General features: G+C 44.6%; 1 protein-coding gene across 7 annotated transcripts in view; it reads left to right on the plus strand.

The window, feature by feature from the left end:
* Nucleotides 1-765: 765 nt before the first annotated feature.
* The window catches only part of CEP43 (centrosomal protein 43), a 28,975-nt gene continuing 9,036 nt past the window's right edge, over nucleotides 766-20,704 (plus strand). The window contains exons 1-7 of one of the 7 annotated variants that reach the window (XM_038526538.1): nucleotides 766-933; nucleotides 1,901-1,954; nucleotides 5,317-5,371; nucleotides 6,239-6,333; nucleotides 6,767-6,904; nucleotides 11,901-11,981; nucleotides 14,215-14,274. In XM_038526538.1, coding sequence (XP_038382466.1) covers nucleotides 832-933; nucleotides 1,901-1,954; nucleotides 5,317-5,371; nucleotides 6,239-6,333; nucleotides 6,767-6,904; nucleotides 11,901-11,981; nucleotides 14,215-14,274 — 585 coding nt within the window. In that variant the 5' untranslated portion in view covers nucleotides 766-831. The remainder of the gene's footprint in view (nucleotides 934-1,900; nucleotides 1,955-5,316; nucleotides 5,372-6,238; nucleotides 6,334-6,766; nucleotides 6,905-11,900; nucleotides 11,982-14,214; nucleotides 14,275-20,704) is intronic. The other 6 variants (XM_038526536.1, XM_038526535.1, XM_038526537.1 and 3 more) reach the window with 6 other exon arrangements.

The raw sequence follows: 20,704 nt of genomic DNA on the forward strand, positions 1-20,704 counted from the left end.
GATAACTGACGGTTCCTATAAGGGACACTGAGTAGCAAGGCTCCCTCCACCCTCTTCTAGTGTATCCAGGACATCTCCCTGTGAGCGTGCACACACGCATGCTCTCCCTGAGCGCGTGCACAATGACGCACGCAAGTGTGTACGGGCTCTGTTGGTGAGTGCGCGTGCACACACACGCATGCATGACGGGCTGTCTCTCTCCCGGTGAGCGCGCTGCACACACACGCGTGTTTGCACATGCTCTCTCTCGATCAGCACATTGCCATATACGCACGCAGGCCTGTGCGTGCAGGCTTTTGCGCGTGAGCGCGTGCACGCACGTACCTCCGCGTACGTGCACACAGTTCGGCTGCACGGTGGAAAGGAGGCAGACGTCAGGACTTTCCCCGGTGCGGCGTGTCTGCACCGGGAGCCGCACACGGGGACCAACTCAGGTGCCCCAGACACCGACCCTCTGCCTGCCCCGCCCCGTCCGAGGCTGGCTGGCAGGTCTGGGTGTCCCTTTTGCCCGGTGGGAACACGTCTGACCCTCAAAGCAAAAAACTGACTCCTGCGTACGATGTGATACAATTTTAAGGACGAGGCACCGCAGGGCGACGCAGCCACCTGGACCGCCAGCCTGGGAGCTCCCGGAGCCGGAGGCCCCGCCCCGCCCGCCAGGCCCCGCCCCGCCCACCAGGCCCCGCCCACCCAGGCCCCGCCCCCGACGTGAGGGCGGGCTGCGCGCCGGCGCGGGGGGCGTGGCCTCGGCCGCGTCGCCGCGCGCCGTGCGGAATCTGCGGCGGCCGTTGGCCGTTGGCGCGGCTTGGGCGGTTGTCTTGGAGAAGCAAGATGGCGGCGACGGCGGCCGCGGTGGTGCCGGAGGAGGACACGGAGCTGCGAGACCTGCTGGTGCAGACGCTGGAGAACAGCGGGGTCCTGAACCGCATCAAGGTGGGCTGGGCCGCGCCGCGGGGACGCCGGCCGCGTCGGGGGCCGCAGGGCCAGGGCCGACAGCGGGCGTCACAAAGAGGCGCGGGGCCGCGTCCCGGCCGGGTCGGGGTGGGGGAGGCTCCCTGCGGGGCCGGGGGCTGGGGGCGGGGCCGGGGCGGGGGGGCGCGGGGACAGCCTCGGGGGGCGGCTCCCTGCGGGGCCGGGGGCTGGGGGCGGGGCCGGGCCGGGGTGGGGGGGCGCGGGGACAGCCTCGGGGGGTGGCTCCCTGCGGGGCTGGGGGCGGGGCCGGGTCGGGGTGGGGGGGCGCGGGGACAGCCTCGGGGGGCGGCTCCCTGCGGGGCTGGGGGCGGGGCCGGGTCGGGGTGGGGGGGCGCGGGGACAGCCTCGGGGGGCGGCTCCCTGCGGGGCCGGGGGCTGGGGGCGGGGCTGGGGGCGAGGCCAGGCCCGGGGGGCGGCTCCCTGCGGGGCTGGGGGCGGGGCCGGATCGGGGTGAGGAGGGGCGCGTGGACAGCCTCGGGGGGCGGCTCCCTGCGGGGCCGGGTGGAGGGGGCGGGGCGGGGACAGACCGGGCGGTGGGGGAGGCTCCCTGCGGGGCCGGGGGCCTGGGGCTGGAGGGGGGCGGGGACGCCGCGCGGGGACTGGACCGAGGGGCGGCTCCCTGCGGGGTGGGGGCTCACCCAGCCCGGGGGTGCTCTCCCCGCGCGGGGATACTGGGAGCTGCGGCGGGGCGCGGGGGCAGCGCCGGGGGGGGGGGGACGAGCGTTGGGCTCTGTGCGGGAGAGCATCTCAGGGCGCCCTCGGACCCCTCCGCACTTGCCCGCTAGGCGCTGGGGTCGCGTTAGTTTTCGCTTTTGGGCTGCTAGACGATGGGGCTGGTGCCTGTGGACATATGTCGTATATGCACTTCTTGCCATGAAAATTGCCTTGAAACAATTTTTGTTTTTTTCCTTCCCTCCTATTTTTAAAGGCTGAACTACGAGCAGCTGTGTTTTTAGCACTAGAAGAGCAAGAAAAAGTAGAGGTATGAAATCTACAAATTTTAATATTGCCACATTCACCTGTGTTTAATTTCTGATCACTTAGTCGCCGTCCTGGAATAGTAGTACTTGTATTCGTGTGTAGCCGGGGATGGTTTTGAACTAGTAAGGAGTAATTTCTTTAACTATTGGAACACAGGCAAGATTATTCTCCTTCTGTCTGTGTTTTAGAATTCTGGGGTAACCTAAAAAAAAAGTTCAGGTGCTATAGTCATTCTGGGGCCCATACTGAATCTTGGGTGGTGGAGGTGCATTTCCATAGGGGAAATCTGAAAAACAAGGTCGTAGGAGCTCTGTGAGGCACGGGTTTCATTGTCCCTGAGTCTGCAGCACTGTTACTACAGCAGTGTGCGCTGTGGATGCCCAGCAGGTGCAGGGAATATAGGATGCAACTGTTCTCCACTCTCTGACCACCCATTTACTTTAAGCTCAGTGTGGTCTGTCTCACTGTCCAAAGTCCACTCACTTCTTCATATAAGTGTATTTAGTTTTTTTCCTCTATCATGTCTCCCCACTACTGTGAATAAATATCCTGGAACTTGTCAGCAGGAATCCGTCTGTAACCCTTCTAAAGGAAGGTCTTCACCTTCCTATGACAAATATGTCTCATCTCTTCTTCATTTCTTTAATGTCACAAAGTGCTTCAGTTCTCTTCTGTTTTTGTCCAGGTGTCCGTCTTCTCTCAGTCGCCTTCTGTTCTTGACTTCTCTGGACCCTGCAGTTCATGTCTAAGAAACTGCACCTGCTTCATCTTCAGCCATACTTGCTCTGGAAAAAACTGCAAATGTCATTTAATTGAGCAAACTAACCTCCCCTCCTTGCTTTGGTGTGTATGCATTAAGTAGTCCCTCAGCACTGGATCACTACTGTGATTCAGTGGTGGGTACCAGCCTCAGCGAAGGTCTGTGCAGGCTGAGTCCTCTTCACTCAGCACCTCCCACTTAGCTTCACTGTTCCTTGCACTCTCAACAGCTGGCCTCGTTTCTTCCTTCACAAGGAAATAGGAGCATCAGGTCCTAACTCTGTATTGCATCCCGCCCCCCCCCCCCACCCCCTGCAATCCATCACTCAATTCAGAAAAAGCTACCCTGTATGTATTTATTCATACCATTTTCCTACATGTTTTAGTGGAGGAGTCTCTGTTTAGTCTAAGAATAGTCACATTCTCTGGGTTTTGACTTCTAGGTACCCAGCTCCTCAGCCATTTGCTGTGCCTTTGGCCTCTCCCTTTCTGTGGGTTCTTTCCTTGAGCATAGAAGCATATTTAGATCTCAAGGAGATAGCTGTTTTCTTTAATCCATGTTTTGCTTTTAATACTCCTCAATTTTTTCCCTCACAGCCGAACTTGGAAAGAATACGTGTGTCTTTCTTATGTTCCAGGCACTGTTTAGCCGTTAACATCTTAAATCCACTTAAATCCATTCGCCTTAAATCCATTACATGTAAGGAATTATCTTTATGGGATCAAGAAGAATCTTTTTATGGAGTATGTTTTACTTCTTACCTGTGTTCTTAATTTAGTTGTTCTTTGTTGCATCTGAAATTCTTAATTCCTCCTTTCCTTCCTGAAAATCTCCCTTGATATTTGGGACTTTCTGTTCTCTTTTCTTTTTTCATTTTGAGCATTCCTTAGTTTCTATTTCTCTACCCCTGATTCCAGTCCTTGGAGCTATTATCCAGTAGCTCTCATTCTGTGTTCTCTCCCTGGATGACCTTAATTCTACCAGTGACTTCAGCCCTGTATTGTTGAGCCGTGCCATGAGCGTCAGACCTGGATGTGACACTACCTGCTAGAGTGGTCTGGCTTATGGGGACCACTCTTTGTCCAAGCAGATCTGAGCGTCACCTGGACCTTGCTCCTCTGTGTGTCTGCTCTGTCGCCTGGTTCTGTCAGCTCTGTACCTGAGATGTCTAAGGAGATTCTCTCCTGCCCTCCTAGCGTGTGCTTCGCTATTGCTTTTGCAGATTACTTTACCCCTTCCTTCTCTCCAGTCTCCCCTTCGGTTGTGTCCCTCAGCATCTTCCTGAAGTCGTTTCTCTGCAGTGCTCCTGGTTTAGTTGTTTATAATACATATCCGATCTTGTCCCTCCATTTTCCTTAAGTATTTCAGTTGAGTCAATGTCTTAAAATTACCTAGACCAGCCTACTAAGGACCTTTGTGATCGTCCTTCCTTGTCTTTTTTGAGTCTTTGAAAAACAACTTTATTGAAGTGCAGTTGACCTATAGTAAACTCAGTGTACTTAGATGTGCAGTGTATTACATTTTAACATTTATGCAACCATGGAAACAGTCAAGATTGTGTACCTGTACTTGACCCTCCAAGACTTCCTCCCTGCCACACACTCCAAGGCTACCCATCCCATGCATTTTAAGAGCCATACACGTAGGGATCCTATAGCACAGACTCTCTTTTCTGTTTTTGATCTGGCTGAATTGATTCAGCATAATGCATTTGAAATTCGTTCATATTGTCATTTGTAGGAATAGTTCATTCTGTCTTAGTCCTGTGTGGTGTCCATTGTACGGATATGTGACAGTTTGTTAAGTCGTTCATTTGCTGATGGGCATTTGGCTGGTTTCCAGTTGTCAAGTGTTATAAATAGGGCCTCTGTGAGCATTCATGTCCACGTCTTTGCTTGGATCTGTGCTTTGCTTTTGAGAAAATGCCCACAGATGGGTCACAGGGTTGGGGTACTTCTAACTTTATAGAACATTATTAGACTACTTTCCAAAGTGATTACACCATTCATAATCCCATCCACAGAGCATGAGACTGCTGTTACACCTATAATTCATTCAGTCTGCTTAAAGAAACTCAAGTGAGCTAGAAATATTTTTCCTGTATTTCAAATGTCTAATGACAAGAATAAGTTGGCCTAAGCACTACACAAAATCATGTTACATACTGCTGATGAGCTGCAAATAGCAAGTGTGTAATTTGAGTCCTGCTCACAGTAAGCATGCTATAAATGGTAGATACCTACAATGACAAAATGTCAACATGGATTTAGAATAATAAATATAAGTAAATGCAGTTGGTTTTGTAATTAAAGTAATAAGATTTCACAGGAGTATTTGAAGATTAGCTTCTAAAGTGGTTTAATAAGCAATTTATGAAATATTTAAAAGTTAACTGCAAGTTTTCACGTATGGTTTCATTTTTATAAGCTCTGAGAGAGTAAATAGCATGAAAGAATTCATGTAGTAATCAATAGTTATGGAATGGGTTTAACCATAATTGTATGACTGACTGTATTCTATTTATATCTTTGCCAAAAAATTAAACCACATTGTGTAGTTGTTTTTAGGATAAACACCTGACAAAATATTTCATTTTTTAACAGAACAAAACTCCTCTAGTCAATGAGAGCCTGAGAAAGTTTTTAAATACAAAAGATGGTAAGATGTGTAATTTGTTCCTGTTTATTTTGTCTGTCTCTGAATTTTCTTTTTCCTTTTTTTAAAAAAGATTTTTATCTATTTATTCATGAGAGACAGAGACAGAGACTTAGGCAGAGGGAGAAGCAGGTTCTATGCAGGGAGCCAGATGCGAGACTCTATCCAGGCATCCCAGGATCATGCCCTGAGCTGAAGGCAGACGCTCAACCTCTGAGCCACCCAGTCATCCCTGTCTCTGAATTTTCAATTGCTGATTCCATTTAAGAGAGTTGAATTTTTTTTAAAAAAGATTTTACTTATTTGAGAGAGAGCTTGAGGGCATGTGCTTCCACCCAGGAGTTGAGGAGGGAAGGAGCCTCACAGGGAGAAGTAGACTCCCCTTTGAGCAGGGAGCCCGACACGGGGCTCACGGGACTCTAACCCAGGACCCTGAGATCATGACCTGAGATGAAGGCAGATGCTTCACCAACTGAGCCACCCAAGCGCCCCAAGGAGTTTTAGATATTTTTTGAAGTCTGTGATTCTTATAGGTTCTCATTTTAAAATTGTTTTATTGTACGACTGTTAAGTTTTGAATATTATTGGTCATGGAAAATTTTTGGTTAAAACTTTTTACTATAAGAAGCAGAATAGTCTAATCCGCTTACAAAATGTCATGTTGTCTTACTAATAGTTAGCTTCGAACTGATGATTCTAATGAAAACACGAGACTGAGATTTTCATTACTTGTGTTCATCAAAGATAAATTTATAATTTAAAAAATCTAGAAACCTTTCTTCTTCAATTAGTTAGTTACTCTTACTTCCTGGTGTTAGTGCAGGGGCCTCACGGCTCTGACAGGTGTGCTCACCGCCTCTCATTTTGCAGGCCGGCTGGCGGCTAGTCTTGTTGCAGAGTTTCTCCAGTTTTTCAATCTTGACTTCACCTTGGCCGTTTTTCAGCCTGAAACCAGCACCGTAAGAGTAATGATTTTTACATCTATCCTTTGAAACCATCCTTGGTACAAATGAGTTCATTATAACCTGAACCTTAACAAAATTTGACACTTTTTAGTGTTTTACATGTAGTTTTTTGTAGTTGATTATCTGTTTTTCTTAAAAAGCCATCTGAGCTGGAGGTAGATGGTACCCATCTGCATCATAGAACTTTGAAAGGAGTGTTTTGTAGAATTGTTATTATGTCAAACTACATTCATTCATGGAGACTTTGGATGTAGAGATTTGGTAAAATAAATATATAATTTTTTTTATATTATGGGCATTTTATTCATTAGAAAAATGATCTGAGTTTAGAGATATCTTTACATTTCAAAAATATTTTTCTTTAGTGTCTGAAAATAATGTGCATACTTTTGTGAGTTTTTGTCTTACTTGTCACGTGTTACTTCTTCCTTAGTTTCAAGGTCTTGAAGGCCGAGAGAATTTAGCCCGAGATCTAGGTATTATTGAAGCAGAAGGTACTGTGGGTGGACCTTTATTATTAGAAGTGATCAGACGTTGTCAACAGAAAGAAAAAGGGTCAACCAATGGGGAGGTAAGTATAATTCGAGCCTATGTTACCTTCTTCTGTTTTAATAATTGGCTACTCAGTATAGCCATGCAGATTTTTGCATACATAGTGAATCAAAGTTTAAATGAAAAGAAGCTGTTCCTTAAAAACAAAACAAAGCACACTCAGATTGCATAAATATGCATTTTGATGAAAATTGGAGACTGAGTCTGGTGGTACACTTGTTTTGCAGATGGGCACATAGCATCAGGGTCAAGGGCCAGGCTCTGTCGAAACAGCTGCAGCTCCTCCATTGATTAGCCTTTGGCTTTGGATGTGGGGTCCTCTCCCCGCTCCGCCTGTGTAAGATGGGGAGAGTGGACTGCCTCGTGGGCATCCTGAGGCTTGATGCACAAGTTAGTGCATGTTAAGTGCAGAGAACACTCAGCTCGTTAGTCATCATTTTGTTACTTTAAACATAACAGAGCTGAATGAGAGGCTGGTTAATAATTTTTTGAGGTTAAGGGCTTTTTAAAAATAGACAAAGCTGTTTAAGCTGTTGATAGTGCTTAGTTTCCAAACATTGTCAAACTCCTGTTTTCTTGATTAGCTATTTCCTTTCTTACTCCTTTTTTAGAAATCCAATAATGAGATTAACAGTCTGATTTCTATTTACAAACATTAGTTTTGCATGGAGATACTGTTTCACAGATGTGGACAATATGGTAGTTGTCTCAGACACCGGTTTATAGGTAAGAATGTGAGGCACTGCTGTACTGTGTGGAGAGTCCCATTGTGTTTTAGAGTCTTTGATCGTCAGGAGAGCCTGACTGAGCACCTGTTGCATATAAGACATAACAAATGGGTCCTTGAATGAAAAGATAAAATTTAAGATGGTTTCATGGATGAGAAGAATTAAGAGTTATTAGAGATAAAATACGCTGATGAAAGGAAATGGACGTGTAAGTGATGGCTTATGATAATAGAGGGAGTGTATGGTAAATGGTTAGTGCCACACATTTTAGGAGTTCAGATTTAAAGAGGAGCAATGATTTTTCAAGTAGAAATGTTGTTAAATTCAGTCTTTATTTGAGAGGAGAGGAGAGGACTGGGAAGGTGTTCTAAGAAGCCTACAGGGAGCTAGGTGGTAGGGTGGAATGCTGGAGGGGGCAGTGAGAGCGGAGCATTGGGGTTGGGTGGCGCTGGGGCAGGGAGCAGAACCAGAACTGGGGGGGGGGCAAGTCAGCCTGTGCAGAGCACAAGTTGTCACTGCAACTGCACATTATAATTTCATTCATTTGCAGTTCCTTCACAAGTTTTTGGTGTGTGCTTATCCTATTATGGGTATTGTACTAGCTACTAACAACAACAACAACAACAAACAACATAAACGTAAAGAACTCCAGACAGTCTTGCTTCCTACTCTCTCCTGGGCCAGCAGTGGTGGTGGTGGCTGACAACCTGTGTTTTTCTTCTGTTTCTGGCCCTTGGCTGCTCATGAGTTCAGTTCTCTGTGGTGCTGGTGGCCCTCATTCTCTGCCGTGCTCTCCCTGGACATGTTAGCCTGAGCCTGGGCTCTGAGCTAGGCTGCATGGGGTCATATCCCAGCTCTGCCTTGTGTGTGACTCCCTTAAGCCACTTAACCTCCACGTTTCTGAAGTTCTTCACCACTGATTGGGGATGCTCGAAGTAATAGCTCATGGCGGGTGGTGAGAACTGAGGGAGATCAGGGTAGGGAGGCTCTGGCAGCAGTGCCTGCAGTGTAGGCATCTCCGAGGATTTGCCTTTATCATCGCTGTTTGTCATTTTGTTCTCATTACTGTTTGGTGACTCCCTGTGTCTAGCCCAGTGCTTTCCCCAGCGTGAAACCATGATCTCCAGCTCTTCAGCAAACGTACCCCCCCCACTCCCCATGAACTAACACATTTGAATCTTGTGTGAAAAAACAGACTTCACTCTAACAAAGCGAAAGCTATACATATGAGACAGAAAATCTACCTCCTCCCAAGTAAGCACCCCGTTCCAGTTCTTGTCCCAGATTTCTCTGTTTATGTTGATCCTGTTTCTGTGACTCCTTGGTTTCAATCCAAGGAGCCGCCTCTCTGCTGTGCCCTGGGCTCAGTGTCCTTCTGTCAGGAGGGTGTCTCTGCCCCACCCCGCCTGTACCCGGTGGTTCCAGCAGGTGGTTCCAATAGCAGGCTGTGAGAGAAAGCAAGCTGAGAGCTCTCTCTTTGCTGCTAGACAGGGTGTCTGCTTCACACTGAGACCCACTCAGAGCTTGCTTGTCTCGTTGGGTTGATTTGGAAATGAAAACTCGGTGTGTTCTTCATGTGTCTTTCTACCTGGTGGATCTGAAGCCTCTCCAATCCATTTGCCCTGTTTAGAGCAGGATAGGATTTCTGTAGCTTCAAGAGGTCATTGTTTTACTTTGAAATTTGAAACTATTATGAAATACCCACTCTTTGCTACTTTTCCCCTCTTGATACTGGTGTATGTCATTTTAACTGGTGGTGCGTTTATGTATGCCCATATAAGTCAGTGGTTAAATTCATATTTAAAATTGAGAGCTCACAGGTGTTTTGGTTCTTCCATCATTCACTAGTTTTTATAACTTTGAGAGGAAACCTGTCATTTATGCTGAAATAAAAAATTGTAGGTTTTATTAGTCTTTGACTTCTGTTGCTGGAGAAGAAGACTAGCTGTGGATTAAGCCCATTGAACTCAGTGATGTTTTTACCAAAAGTGCATTTAAAAACAGGTTGCGAAAAAAAAAAAAACAACAAAAAAAAAAACAGGTTGTGGGCAACCCCGGTAGCTTAGCGGTTTGGCGCCGCCTTCAGCCCGGGGCGTAATCCTGTGGACCTGGGATCGAATCCCACGTCGAGCTCCCTGCATGGAGCCTACTTCTCCCTCTGTCTGTGTCTCTGCCTCTCTCTTTTCTCTCTGTGTCTCTCATGAATAAATAAAATCTTTAAAAAAAAAAAAAAAAACTACTGAGGTTGCTGTTCCCCACATCCTTTAGCGTGACTTTGAGTGGATTTTGCAGGGTGTTGGATGTTCCCCAGTATGGACAATTCCAGCACTTGGTTGTTGGCTGTGCCGCCCCCGTGTCCTCCCATCTAGGGCATCCTTTAGTCAGTCACTCCTGTCCCGTCAGCAGCACCCTCTGGTGGTGCTGTCAGCAGTCTGCATCCAGCACCCTTGCTGACTTAATTTTACAGTTCAGCTCTTCATCTTTTCCTTTCCTCTTTAAAAATTGTAGTCATTATGTAATGGCAACCAGATAGTTTCCAGATTTCTCATCCTTGATGTTAATTAAGATCCTGTGTGATGTGGTGTCAACTCATCTTTCTAGCCTTATGCCTTTTCTTGAAACGTGGAACATATGTTTCAGCCAGGCTTGCTTATACTTGAAAGTGGCTTTTGCTTTCTTGTCCTCTCATCTGCTCTCCACCTGAAATGGTGCATCATCCCCATACCCCACTGTGGAATGTTGTCATTCCTGGTCTGTCTTGCCCTCTGCCTTCTGGGATGCTTCCTCTTGATTTTCCTGTCTCCCTGCTGGCAGGTGTTGTAACTGAGTGCCTGGCTTTGCCTCGGTGTGGTAGCTGCCTGCCGTTGCCTGGTCCTCTCCACACATCATGCCTTTGCTGGGGACAAGGGCTTGGTCTCACCTTTGTAGCCTTTGCAGGGTCCAGCCCAACTGAGACTCTTCTTCTTTTTCAAAGATTTATTTATTTGTTTTAGAGACAGTGCTTGCGTGCAGGATGAAGGGGCAGAAGGAGAGGGAGAGAGAATCTGAAGCAGACTTCCACTGAACCTCTTGCGGGGCTTGACTCTGAGCTCATGACCTGAGCTGAAATCAAGAGTTAGATGCTCCACCAGCTGAGCCACCCAGGTACCCTGAGGGGGAGGATTCTTAACAGATGATGTATTTCAAGGTCAGTAGGAACCTTTTGCAGACTTCTGTACAGAGGAAGTACTTGTTTGGAAGGTGAATTTGTGAAGGTTAGATGGTGAAATTGGGAGACGTTCAAAGACTAGAAGAAGTGAAACCCACTATAAGGCTCATCTAGACAGGAATGGTGGCAGTAAATGCAGAGATAAATGGGCAGAAAAAGATTCTCCTTTAAAGGAAGAAGGAGCAAGATTTGGCAAATTAATCTTATGGCAAAGGAGTAGGGTCTCAGAGGGTGATATGGCAAGAAGAAAAGCTTGCAAAGGTGAGATGAGGTTTTCAGCCTGGGAGAAGATGGTGCTGTACCAGAAGTCATGGGGCTCAAGGGAGGAGCAGGAGGCATGAAGAGCAGCACATTTCCATATGTAAAAACTATAGTCATGGGAAGGATTTTTATACCAAAGTAACCAATATGTAATATGCACACAGTGCACATAGCTGCTTATGATGTAGTGGATGAATTTTAAGAGGTTATTTCCATTGAAGAAACATTTAAAAATTTCTCTTTTGCATTTAGCATAGTGCTGAGAATCAACCAGCTGGTGCCCTGAAGGTGGTGGTTTTGTGATGCTGCAGGGTGGGGTACAGTGCAGTGGGGTGGCCAGAGATGAGACGATAGCATGAATGTGCAGAGGAAGAAGGAGAGTGTGGCTCTTTGAAGAGGGTGGTGTGATTTATGAGCTGCTGTTTGATAGTCTCGTGACAAAAGGAAGGAGAGAAGTGAGTCAAGAGAGGGTGAAAAGACTAGATGCATGAGAATCACTGGCCGGTGCTGGTGCAGTCACTGGGACGGGGTGCAAAGGGATCGTGTGGGAAGGTCAGCCAGGGTGTGTTGAACTGACGACTGAGTGGCTTGCGAAAGGTGACAGAGTGAAATACTTAGGTAATTAGAATCTAAGTGTGTTTTGTTTTGTTTTTGTTGTTTTAGTAAAATTGGAGAAAATCTAATACGATTATATTATTTAGAAAGAATTAAAGATACCATTGTGTAGTGGTTTTAAATGCTAAAAATCTATTAGGCATAATGTATATTTACGTTTTACTTTAAAATATGTTCTAACCTTAAACTGTGAAATATTTTAGGGTGCACTAGATCTATCTGATGCACATTCTCCACCAAAGTCACCAGAAGGCAAAACAAGTGCACACAGTGCTCCCAGTAAGGTGAGTTGGCTGCAGGGACACAAGGACATCTACAGGGCTCTGGTTTTCTCTTGCTCTGACTTGTTCCAAGTTTTGTTTTGCAATGCAAGTGCTGTTTAGTTTCTTGAAATTGCTTTTTTCTGCTTGATGAAGTGTATATTGAAAATTATTTCACGCTGTTCATAGTGTTAGGAATTTTGTGTCATAGAAAGGAATGCTCTGTTAAATCACAGGACTCTAGGATATTTGGACTCATTTGATACTTTGAAAATTTTCTTCCTTAGTTGACAAGATTTACTTTTCATTTATGAACTCCTAGCTTGAGGATCCTAGGTTCCAGACTGTTGTTCCAGAATATTGTGTTGAATGTTGTAGATAGGAGACAAGTTTAGGAATGCAAATTACAATGATTTTTTATATTAATGCGCTATTTTGAGGATTTATAAGAAAATATGTGTGCTCTGGTTGGTTGTGTGTGTGTGTGTGTGTGTATGTTGTGTGTGTGGTTTATGGGTTGTTAAAGTTAAGGCCTTCTGATTTCAGGGATTTGGCATACTGGAGAAAAATACTGAGTGGAATGCTGAAATTTCAAGTCCATGATCACAAGAATGGGTAGAACGTGATTGTTAGGGAGCATGTTGTCTCTTGACTGGTTGCAGCAGCCAGTCCCACCTAAGGATGGGTTTGGGTCGGGTTGTGTTGTGACTGTTGCTCTGATTGCCATCTTGCGGGATTAGGGTGAGGCCCCCCTGAGTACGCGGTCAGAGCAACGCTTACCAGTGGTTCCTGGTCCTGTGTTGATTTGGCAGTACAGTTGTGCCTCTTCCATTAGGTGACTCCTAGAGGGCAGGGGTTGTATGCCTAGATGTCTGTCTTGCAGGTGCCTGGGCTTAGATACCAAGTGGTTCCTGTTGTTTTGTCCCTGGGTCTGTGACATTGCATTTGCTTTTTATCTTTTTTATTTCATCTTTTCAAATCATAGGATTTTCTGCTTTATTTCCAGCCCAGGAAAGAGACCATCATGCAGTTTGTACGTGTCCCTCCTCTCTGAGATCTAGTTAGCTTCTCTGTGGGGAAGGTTTTCCCTCCATGCTAATGGGAGGCTGTAACTGTGGTTACAGAGAACAAGGTCGTGAGTAAATTTGAAAAGTCCCTTTTAGTGAATTGTCAGATACAGGAGTCTTTGTGAAAAAGCTGTGCTTTCTGTGAAAATGTCCGGCTGTGAAGGGGCTAAAATTAATGCACATACCAGAACATCAGTACCTATAGCATTGAGCTGTTTGGAAGTTCTCTTTTTAGCAAATTAGTATTTTGTAAAGCAAATTAGCACTATGAACCTTTGACATGTGGTGTGTGTTCAGGATAACATTAAAGTCTTGGACATATTTTCTCTATGCAGATTTTATTTTTAAGATCTAAGAATTATGATGAGAATCTTTTAAGTCAGTTAGGAAATGTGGCCTTAAGTACAGAGAAGTGCTGTTAATTTTAAAAGGTGGATTTGGAGAGTGGCAATCCCCTCCAGGTGTCCCCTTACTTGCTCTCACCACCTTCTGTGGGTTGCCCGTGGGGGCGCTGGAGGCCCGTGGGGGTGGCGGAGGCCGGAGGTGGGGCAGCAGAGGCCCTGTGAGGGCGGCCATGCCCTCAGTGCCATGGAGGACTCATTTCAAGATGAGGCCTTCTGGTGGCAGTTCTGTGTAGTTCTGGGTATGTGGATTTGGGGATTAAGCACTTTCCCCACCTTTTTCTTGCCAGCTGTCTTTTATTTCTCAGTGGTCTTTGAATCATTTTGGGCTCTCAGCATACCTGGTTGGTCTGGGTGCCCATGGAGAGCACTAGGAGCTGTGGGACGTTGTGGCCAAGCCTGGAGCCCAGCCCCATCCACAGGAACCCGCTTTGTGTGCTCCTGAGTGAGGCAAGGCCAGGTGAGGCCAGGGCAGCTCCTGGAGGAGAGTGCTCTGGAGGCCGGGCCTGGCTTGGCCATGGAGCGCAGAGATGCTGTGGGGCAGGGCAAGGTCGCAGCGTGGACGTGGGACCCAGTAGGTGTGAGGTACGGTAGTTACACGGGTGGAACCACTCGAAGAAGAGAATTAAGGAATGAGAAGAAAAAATATGGGTTTCAGAAAGGAGCATATTGATCAGGGCTTCCATTCCTGAGAGCTTTTCTCATAGGAAACTTTATTAGTTTGATGAATTACTTTCTTTGTAAAGATTTCTACTTTGTGGTAAAATGTCATTTTATTCTCATGCTCAGATACCAAGGTATAAAGGACAAGGTAAGAAGAAGACAAGCGGGCAGAAGTCTGGTGCCAAGGTAACATGCATGAGGGCAGAGGGAAAAAGCAGCCTGTGCCACCGCAGACCGCCAACTCTGTGGGCCTCCTAGCGGGCACTGAATCCCTATTGGCCGAGGGTTCAGTGTTCTATGCCAGTGTCACTGTCTTCTGTCTGAAATCAGAATACAACCAAGTCATGGGGTGTAGAACAAAAAGTAATTTGATTTTTTGATTTTTATCCAGGTGAAAATCATACTGTTGGATTTTAAAAATGTGCTGTCAACAGGCTTTACTTGGAGAATTCTTTGTTTTGTTGGCAATAAAAAGGTTGAAAATACATATTTTCATTTTGAATGGATGGTCATGTACATATTCTTAACGTTATGATTTTTATCTGAGGTAAATAGAGCATGAAACTGCTTTTTGGATAAGTCCCAATTGATAAATTGGAGGCTAAACTTAGTTTCTTTCAAGACATTTTTGTGTTCAGCATTCAGCAACTTATCAGACCATTGCACAGTGATTAGCCTTCCCTGAAGCCCTGGCTCATGGTAGGCCCACTGGGACACACAGGGCTGGGCGAGCTGATACTGCAGTGATGGGTGCCATGGCTGCTTTTTTTTCCCTCCCCAAAACATGACAAAAATTGACTAAACCAGTAGATTAGCTGCTTTTAAAATTTAAATATTACAGGTCTTAGAAGCACTACTCATCAGTACACTTCTCACCTTATCTAGAATAAGATACTTAAGATATTTAATATTTAGTTCTGTGAGATTCTTCAGCTCTCGTTGAACCTTAATTTATGTATAGATTATTGAAGACCTTTAAAATTAAAGGGTTTTTAAAATCACATTTGCTATTTTAGCTGTCTTTAGTTCTAGTGGTTTCACTGGTAAATTCCCATTACTATATTTATTCACATTATTTTTATGTGTTAGTCCACGAGAAGACATTTTAGAGTGTTATTTAGTAGGTATGTTTGAACACTTTAGAGAAAGTCGCTGTGTTAAGGGCTGTGGGCCAGCCAGGTTATTATGGTCCCCACTGAAGCAGCTGACAGGCTAATTGGAGAGGTGAGACTCACCTGAAAATATAAACCAGCATGTTTTTAAAGATACCTTTAATCAATTTCTTACACTTTTTAAGAAAGCTTAGAGCATATTTCATGGTATTAAATTTTTATTATCTTATTGGTTAAAACATTTTGAAGAAGTCTGTACGTACAGCCAAAGCACAAGTGAAAGATGAAATTTCACTTTGCAGTGAAATGCGTCCTGGACTTTACCCTTCACTCTGCAGCGGGTGGGCCTCATGTGCTCCCCTTACCTTGGGGGGTGTCTGAGGAATACGGAGGCCCCAGCCCTGGAGCTATAGGCTGTCCGTCGGGCCCTTATACTTCATTTTTGTATTCCCCACCCCAGATTCTTCGTCTCTTTGGAAGCTTTTTTCTCCTCTACTTCTGATTTTGTTTCTCTATTGCCTTAATCTGAATTATATTTGGCATTGCCTTTTTGCAGCTTGGTAGCGGATGAACCTGTAGGTCCTCATTCATCTACCTTTCTGCTTTGCCTCGTGCATGCTGTGGGTTTGCAGATCCTTAATATCCTATAACATTCTTAACATCTTAATATTCAAACACCAAGCTGCATGTGGTCTTGAGGTAGCACAAGGCTCCAGGGGGAGCCCTTCACATGGTAGCTAGAGGGCGTTTCCCAGTTGTGCAAATCTGTAAGTGGTGACTCTGCCTGCCATGGCCAAGTGTGCCCTATAGGGACCATGAGCAGAGCAGCAGGAGAGTCCAGGACACTGAGCAAGGAGTGTTGATGTGTCTTGTTACTTTTTTCACATACAGGGAGGCACGGTATTAATGGCTCATTCAGAGATCCTTGGCAGTTTTCAGAGAAGTTATATTCATGTTAGAAATGAACTTTAAAGGTCATTCGTGTGTGTGTGTGTGTATGTGTGTGCATGTGTAGAGACACATAAATGATTTGTACTTGCTATTTTAAACCTGTCAATGTGCGTGCAGAGCAAAATATAAGGTTTTTGAACAAATTTAAGTTGGGTGCAAATAAGTTACGCTTCTGGTTTTTGTTACTATTGTGAGACAGTAAAAGATGGATGGGAGAATTGGAATACTGGTGGAGAAGTGTTTGGTGGGGGGGGTGGTTCTTTAAACATTCAAGTGTCTGTTAATACTTACTTCCAAAGTACCCTCCTTAATAGTCTACTTCATTGTAAACTCTCATGTTACTAAACGTGGTGCCAGTTGTCATAGAAAAGAAAATGCATATCAAAAATGACAACAGACTTTTGGTAGGTTCTACTAACTTAGGTTTGTTATTTAAGATGTTAGACAGTTTTTGTTTAATTTTTAGACTCAGATACTTTTTATCATTATGTTAAAAAATAGGAAAGATCATCCTTTTTTGTAACCAGTTCTCAGGTGTTATAATACTAGTGTGTATTGAGGTATTTTTTGCTTCAAGTTCCCATAAAAGGATATTTTTAAATTATTCCCTATTTTTAAAATTCTGGGATAAGCCTGGCTTCTGCTGGTTGAAGGCAGTGATGAAGACCACAAAGCATGTGTGTTTGGGAGTGGATGGATAGGCATGTTTGTGGGTCTTCAGTCTTCTCAGGGCGTTTTAGATAAACCAAGCACTGTCATTCCCTTACACACACACCCAGCCAGAGTGGGTGGATACATGGGCCAACAGCATTTCTGCCACTCGGCCCATAGCTCTGGCCAGCTGTCTGTGTCTAGCTGCTTCAGATCCCAGGCTGGATGTGGGCACTGTCCCCTGGCCCCAGAGCTGCTGGCTGGACCGGGTGGTGGAGCTGTTCAGAGGGTCGTTTTCAAATCTGGCTTCAAAGCCAGAGATACAGTGCCTCTACAGGAATCATAGATCATCTGGAGAGCGTGAGGCACAGAGGTTTTCTAGAAAAACAGAGATTTTAGAGAAGTTGCAATATTCTGTGACTCTAGAATCCTACAGTATTTACTTTCGAGGTCAATAAATTTTAAATATATGTGTGTTGCAGCTGTGGTAAAATTGTTCAAGTCATATCAAGGAAAAGGCTTTGGTGGGGTGGGAGAGGGGAGCTGGGGGCTTGTGGTGTGGGTGAGGAAGGGAATGAATACTCATGCATTTTTAAAATACTTTTGCAAAACTGAGGTATTTCTTTAGCTTTGATGTTTCTCTGTTACTAGTTTGGAAAAATTATTTTTTTAGGTTCTTAAGATACTCTAGTGATAATTCACTTTTTTTTGGCTCCTCGAAAATTTGTAATTATTTTCACTGTGAAACTTCTTTCTCTGTGAGGCTCATTTTCTGTTAATCTAGAAATGACTGAAATCCAAATTTTTAAGTGTGCTTGTAGAGCATTAAATATAGACTAAACCTTTCTTACAACTTTACACTAATTCACCATGAAGAGTCTTGAGATTGGTCCAAGGGAATTAAATGACTGCTTTCGTGCTGTTCAGTAGGTGTCTCCCTTTTATGAAAAGACAAAACAGGCTTTAGTTATTTATTATAAGCATCTACATGTAGGGCTGCTGTGACAAGGTACACAAACTTGGTGACTTAAAACAACAGGCATGTAGTGTCTCACAGTTCTAGAGGCTGCAGGTTTGAAATCAGGGTATCTGCCCAACTGCTTCCTCCTGCAGGCCAGGAGGAGGATCTGTTGCCGGTGGTCCTTAGGTGTTCCTTGGCTTGTAGACCCATCATCTGTCCCCACTGTCCTGTTCACACGTGTTCTCCCTGAATGTCTTCTCTTGTAGAGACCTGCCTCCTGTAATGTGACATGATTTATAAGCATGGGCATGCTCTGAAGTCCTGGGAATTAGGACTTCATCTTCTGTTTGGGGAGATACCATTTAACCCATCACAACTGCTTGAGGCCTGTGAGGTTATCCAGGGAGTGAATTCCAAGGCATCGTCCAGGGATTTTTGTTGTTACACTTACTTATTTTATTTTATTTTTATTTTTATTTTTATTTTTATTTTTTTTTATTTTTTTTTTTACACTTACTTATTTTAAACAGTGCTTGATTTTCACCATTTAGATTCCTCCTGAATCTTAGCTCCAGATTATCCACAGCTAGGTGGTAGGAACACAAGTAACTTAAGTTTATGTGTATAAGACAAAGACTTGTCTTAAGCCACGGTAAAGGTTTGTTTATTTTTTAGATTTTATTTATTTATTCATGAGAGAGAGAGAGAGAGGCAGAGACACAGGCAGAGGGAGAAGCAGGCTCCATGCAGGGAACCCAATGCGGGCCGAAGGTGTGCTAAGCCACTGTGCCACCGGGGCTGCCTGGTAAAGGTTTTTAAAACCGATCCCAGGGTATATATCATGATTTGATTTCTAGTTGCCCAAGGATTTGGATTTCTTGCATGGAAATTGCTCTTAAAGTTCTATAATACTTTCGTATTAATCTGTAGATGTTTTGATAAATCTTTCTCTCCGTGTGAATTTTTTTTCTAGCAGTAAAAGTGATTTGGAATGAAGTTTAGTGAATTCATTAGTAACCCAATTGAGTAATGGTCCTTTTGGTAAACAGGTAGCCATAGTTATAATGATACATTCCTATGGGGTTTAGAAATTCATTTTGAGAACAGTTCCAAAGCAGATTGAGTATTTTTAAATTTTACTCCCTAGATAAGTAGAACTATAATTTTAAAACATACTGTTATTTTAAAAAATACATATTATGCATGTGCTTGTCCATGAAGCTTGTCCTCCTCAAACTAGTCTTTGTTCCTGTAGCAGGAATGTTGCTGAAACCGGTCAAAAACTAGTCACGGATAGGTGTTAGGTACTATGTGTAGATAGTTCATTATGCGAATTTAAGTTACGTTGGTGATGTGAATTCATGCGGAAGGAAGACTCTATTGGAATAATCGCTGTTTTTTGTAAAGTTGCTTTACATTTACATTCCATTTTATTTCACACCACTGTGTCCTTCTGAATTTTCTCAGGAGTGTTTGATGGAGGAAGTGGATCACTCAGTATCTATAATTGTAAATGGGTTTAAGTATCACAAGACTCAGGGTTTTTATTTCCAAATGCATATGTCTTTGAAAATCTATAAATTCATTTTTAATCATATCAATCATAACTTACAGCGGACATGAATCTAAGGGATATATAAGTGGGTGATAATTCTCTGTATTTGATTATACCAGGAAAATTTCAAGAATGTTAGGAAGTCATAAAATGTATCTGCCCTGTGAAAATATCCTATGTTGTCTAAAGGATGATAACTTGGTATTTTTCCAGACATGTCTTTTATGGTAATTTATCTATATTAATAACTTCTGGAACATATAGCAGTGTACAAGGTCCTAGAAGTTGTATAGTACATGTCTCATCTGCTGTCAGCTAATCCTGGCCTCTAAATAGTGTGAAAGTGTAAACATGCATCTTCATACACAAATGCCCCATTCTGTCTCTATGCATAGTGAAAAGGCAGTCTACGTCAGGGAGTTTCTTCTCCAGAGATTTCTCCCCAGCTGCACATGCTTTCTTTCTTATCTCCCGGCAGAAACCAGGTTTGGAAAAGACTACTCAGGTTGAATTCTTGGGGACACCCATGCCTGCAAACATTCAGTTCCTTGGGATCGTGTGGCTGGTAGTAGAGTGTGGATGGCCTGGCCCATGCACCTCTCAGGAGAGTCTTCTCTTACACACCACAGGCATCGTACACAGCACTGCCCTTTTCAGTGTGCAAGGCTGAATTTTGGGAAATTGTCAGTTTGAACCCACAGACACTGCAGTTTAATAACAACTTGGCCGTAATAGCATGACATAAGAGCTGCGCTCTGGAATCAGATTTCTGTATTGACCTGACCCTTTCACTTTCTGGGAACCTTGACAAGTGACTGAAAAAAAAAATATATATATATATATATATAATATAAAAAAATATATAAATACATATAAAAATATATAAATATATATATGTATGTATGTATTTTGGCAGTCCGTGCACGTTTATTTCATTTATCTTTGAAAATGGGGGAGGGGAGTCTGGAGAAGTGGGCCAAGGGTCAGTTGACCCCCCAGGGAACTGGTCCCTGTTCCTGGCCTTAGTCCTAGGGGCGCGGACTGTGTGTAGGATGTATAGGGCCCAGTCCACCCCTCAGGGCCGGCAGGCTCTGCCCGGATGTCAGATGCTGTTCTCAGCCAGTCCTCACTCATGGGGAGCCAGCAGTTTCAAGATGGGGAGAATGAGGAATGCAGGGAGAGTCTGGTTGGTCATAAGCACCTGGACCTGACAGACGGCAGCCAGCATTTAAACTCCTCTTGTTATCCATCCACGTGCATTACAGACATTCTGCTCAGCTACAAGCACCCCGAGGTCTCCTTCAGCATGGAGCAGGCAGGCATGTAACAGGAACAGAGAGTTTGTGTACAGCTCGGGGAATGAAAAGGTTGACTTTAACCAACAGT

The sequence above is a fragment of the Canis lupus genome, chromosome 1, assembly GCF_011100685.1.
Source record: "Canis lupus familiaris isolate Mischka breed German Shepherd chromosome 1, alternate assembly UU_Cfam_GSD_1.0, whole genome shotgun sequence".
NCBI classification, from domain to species: Eukaryota; Metazoa; Chordata; class Mammalia; order Carnivora; family Canidae; genus Canis; species Canis lupus.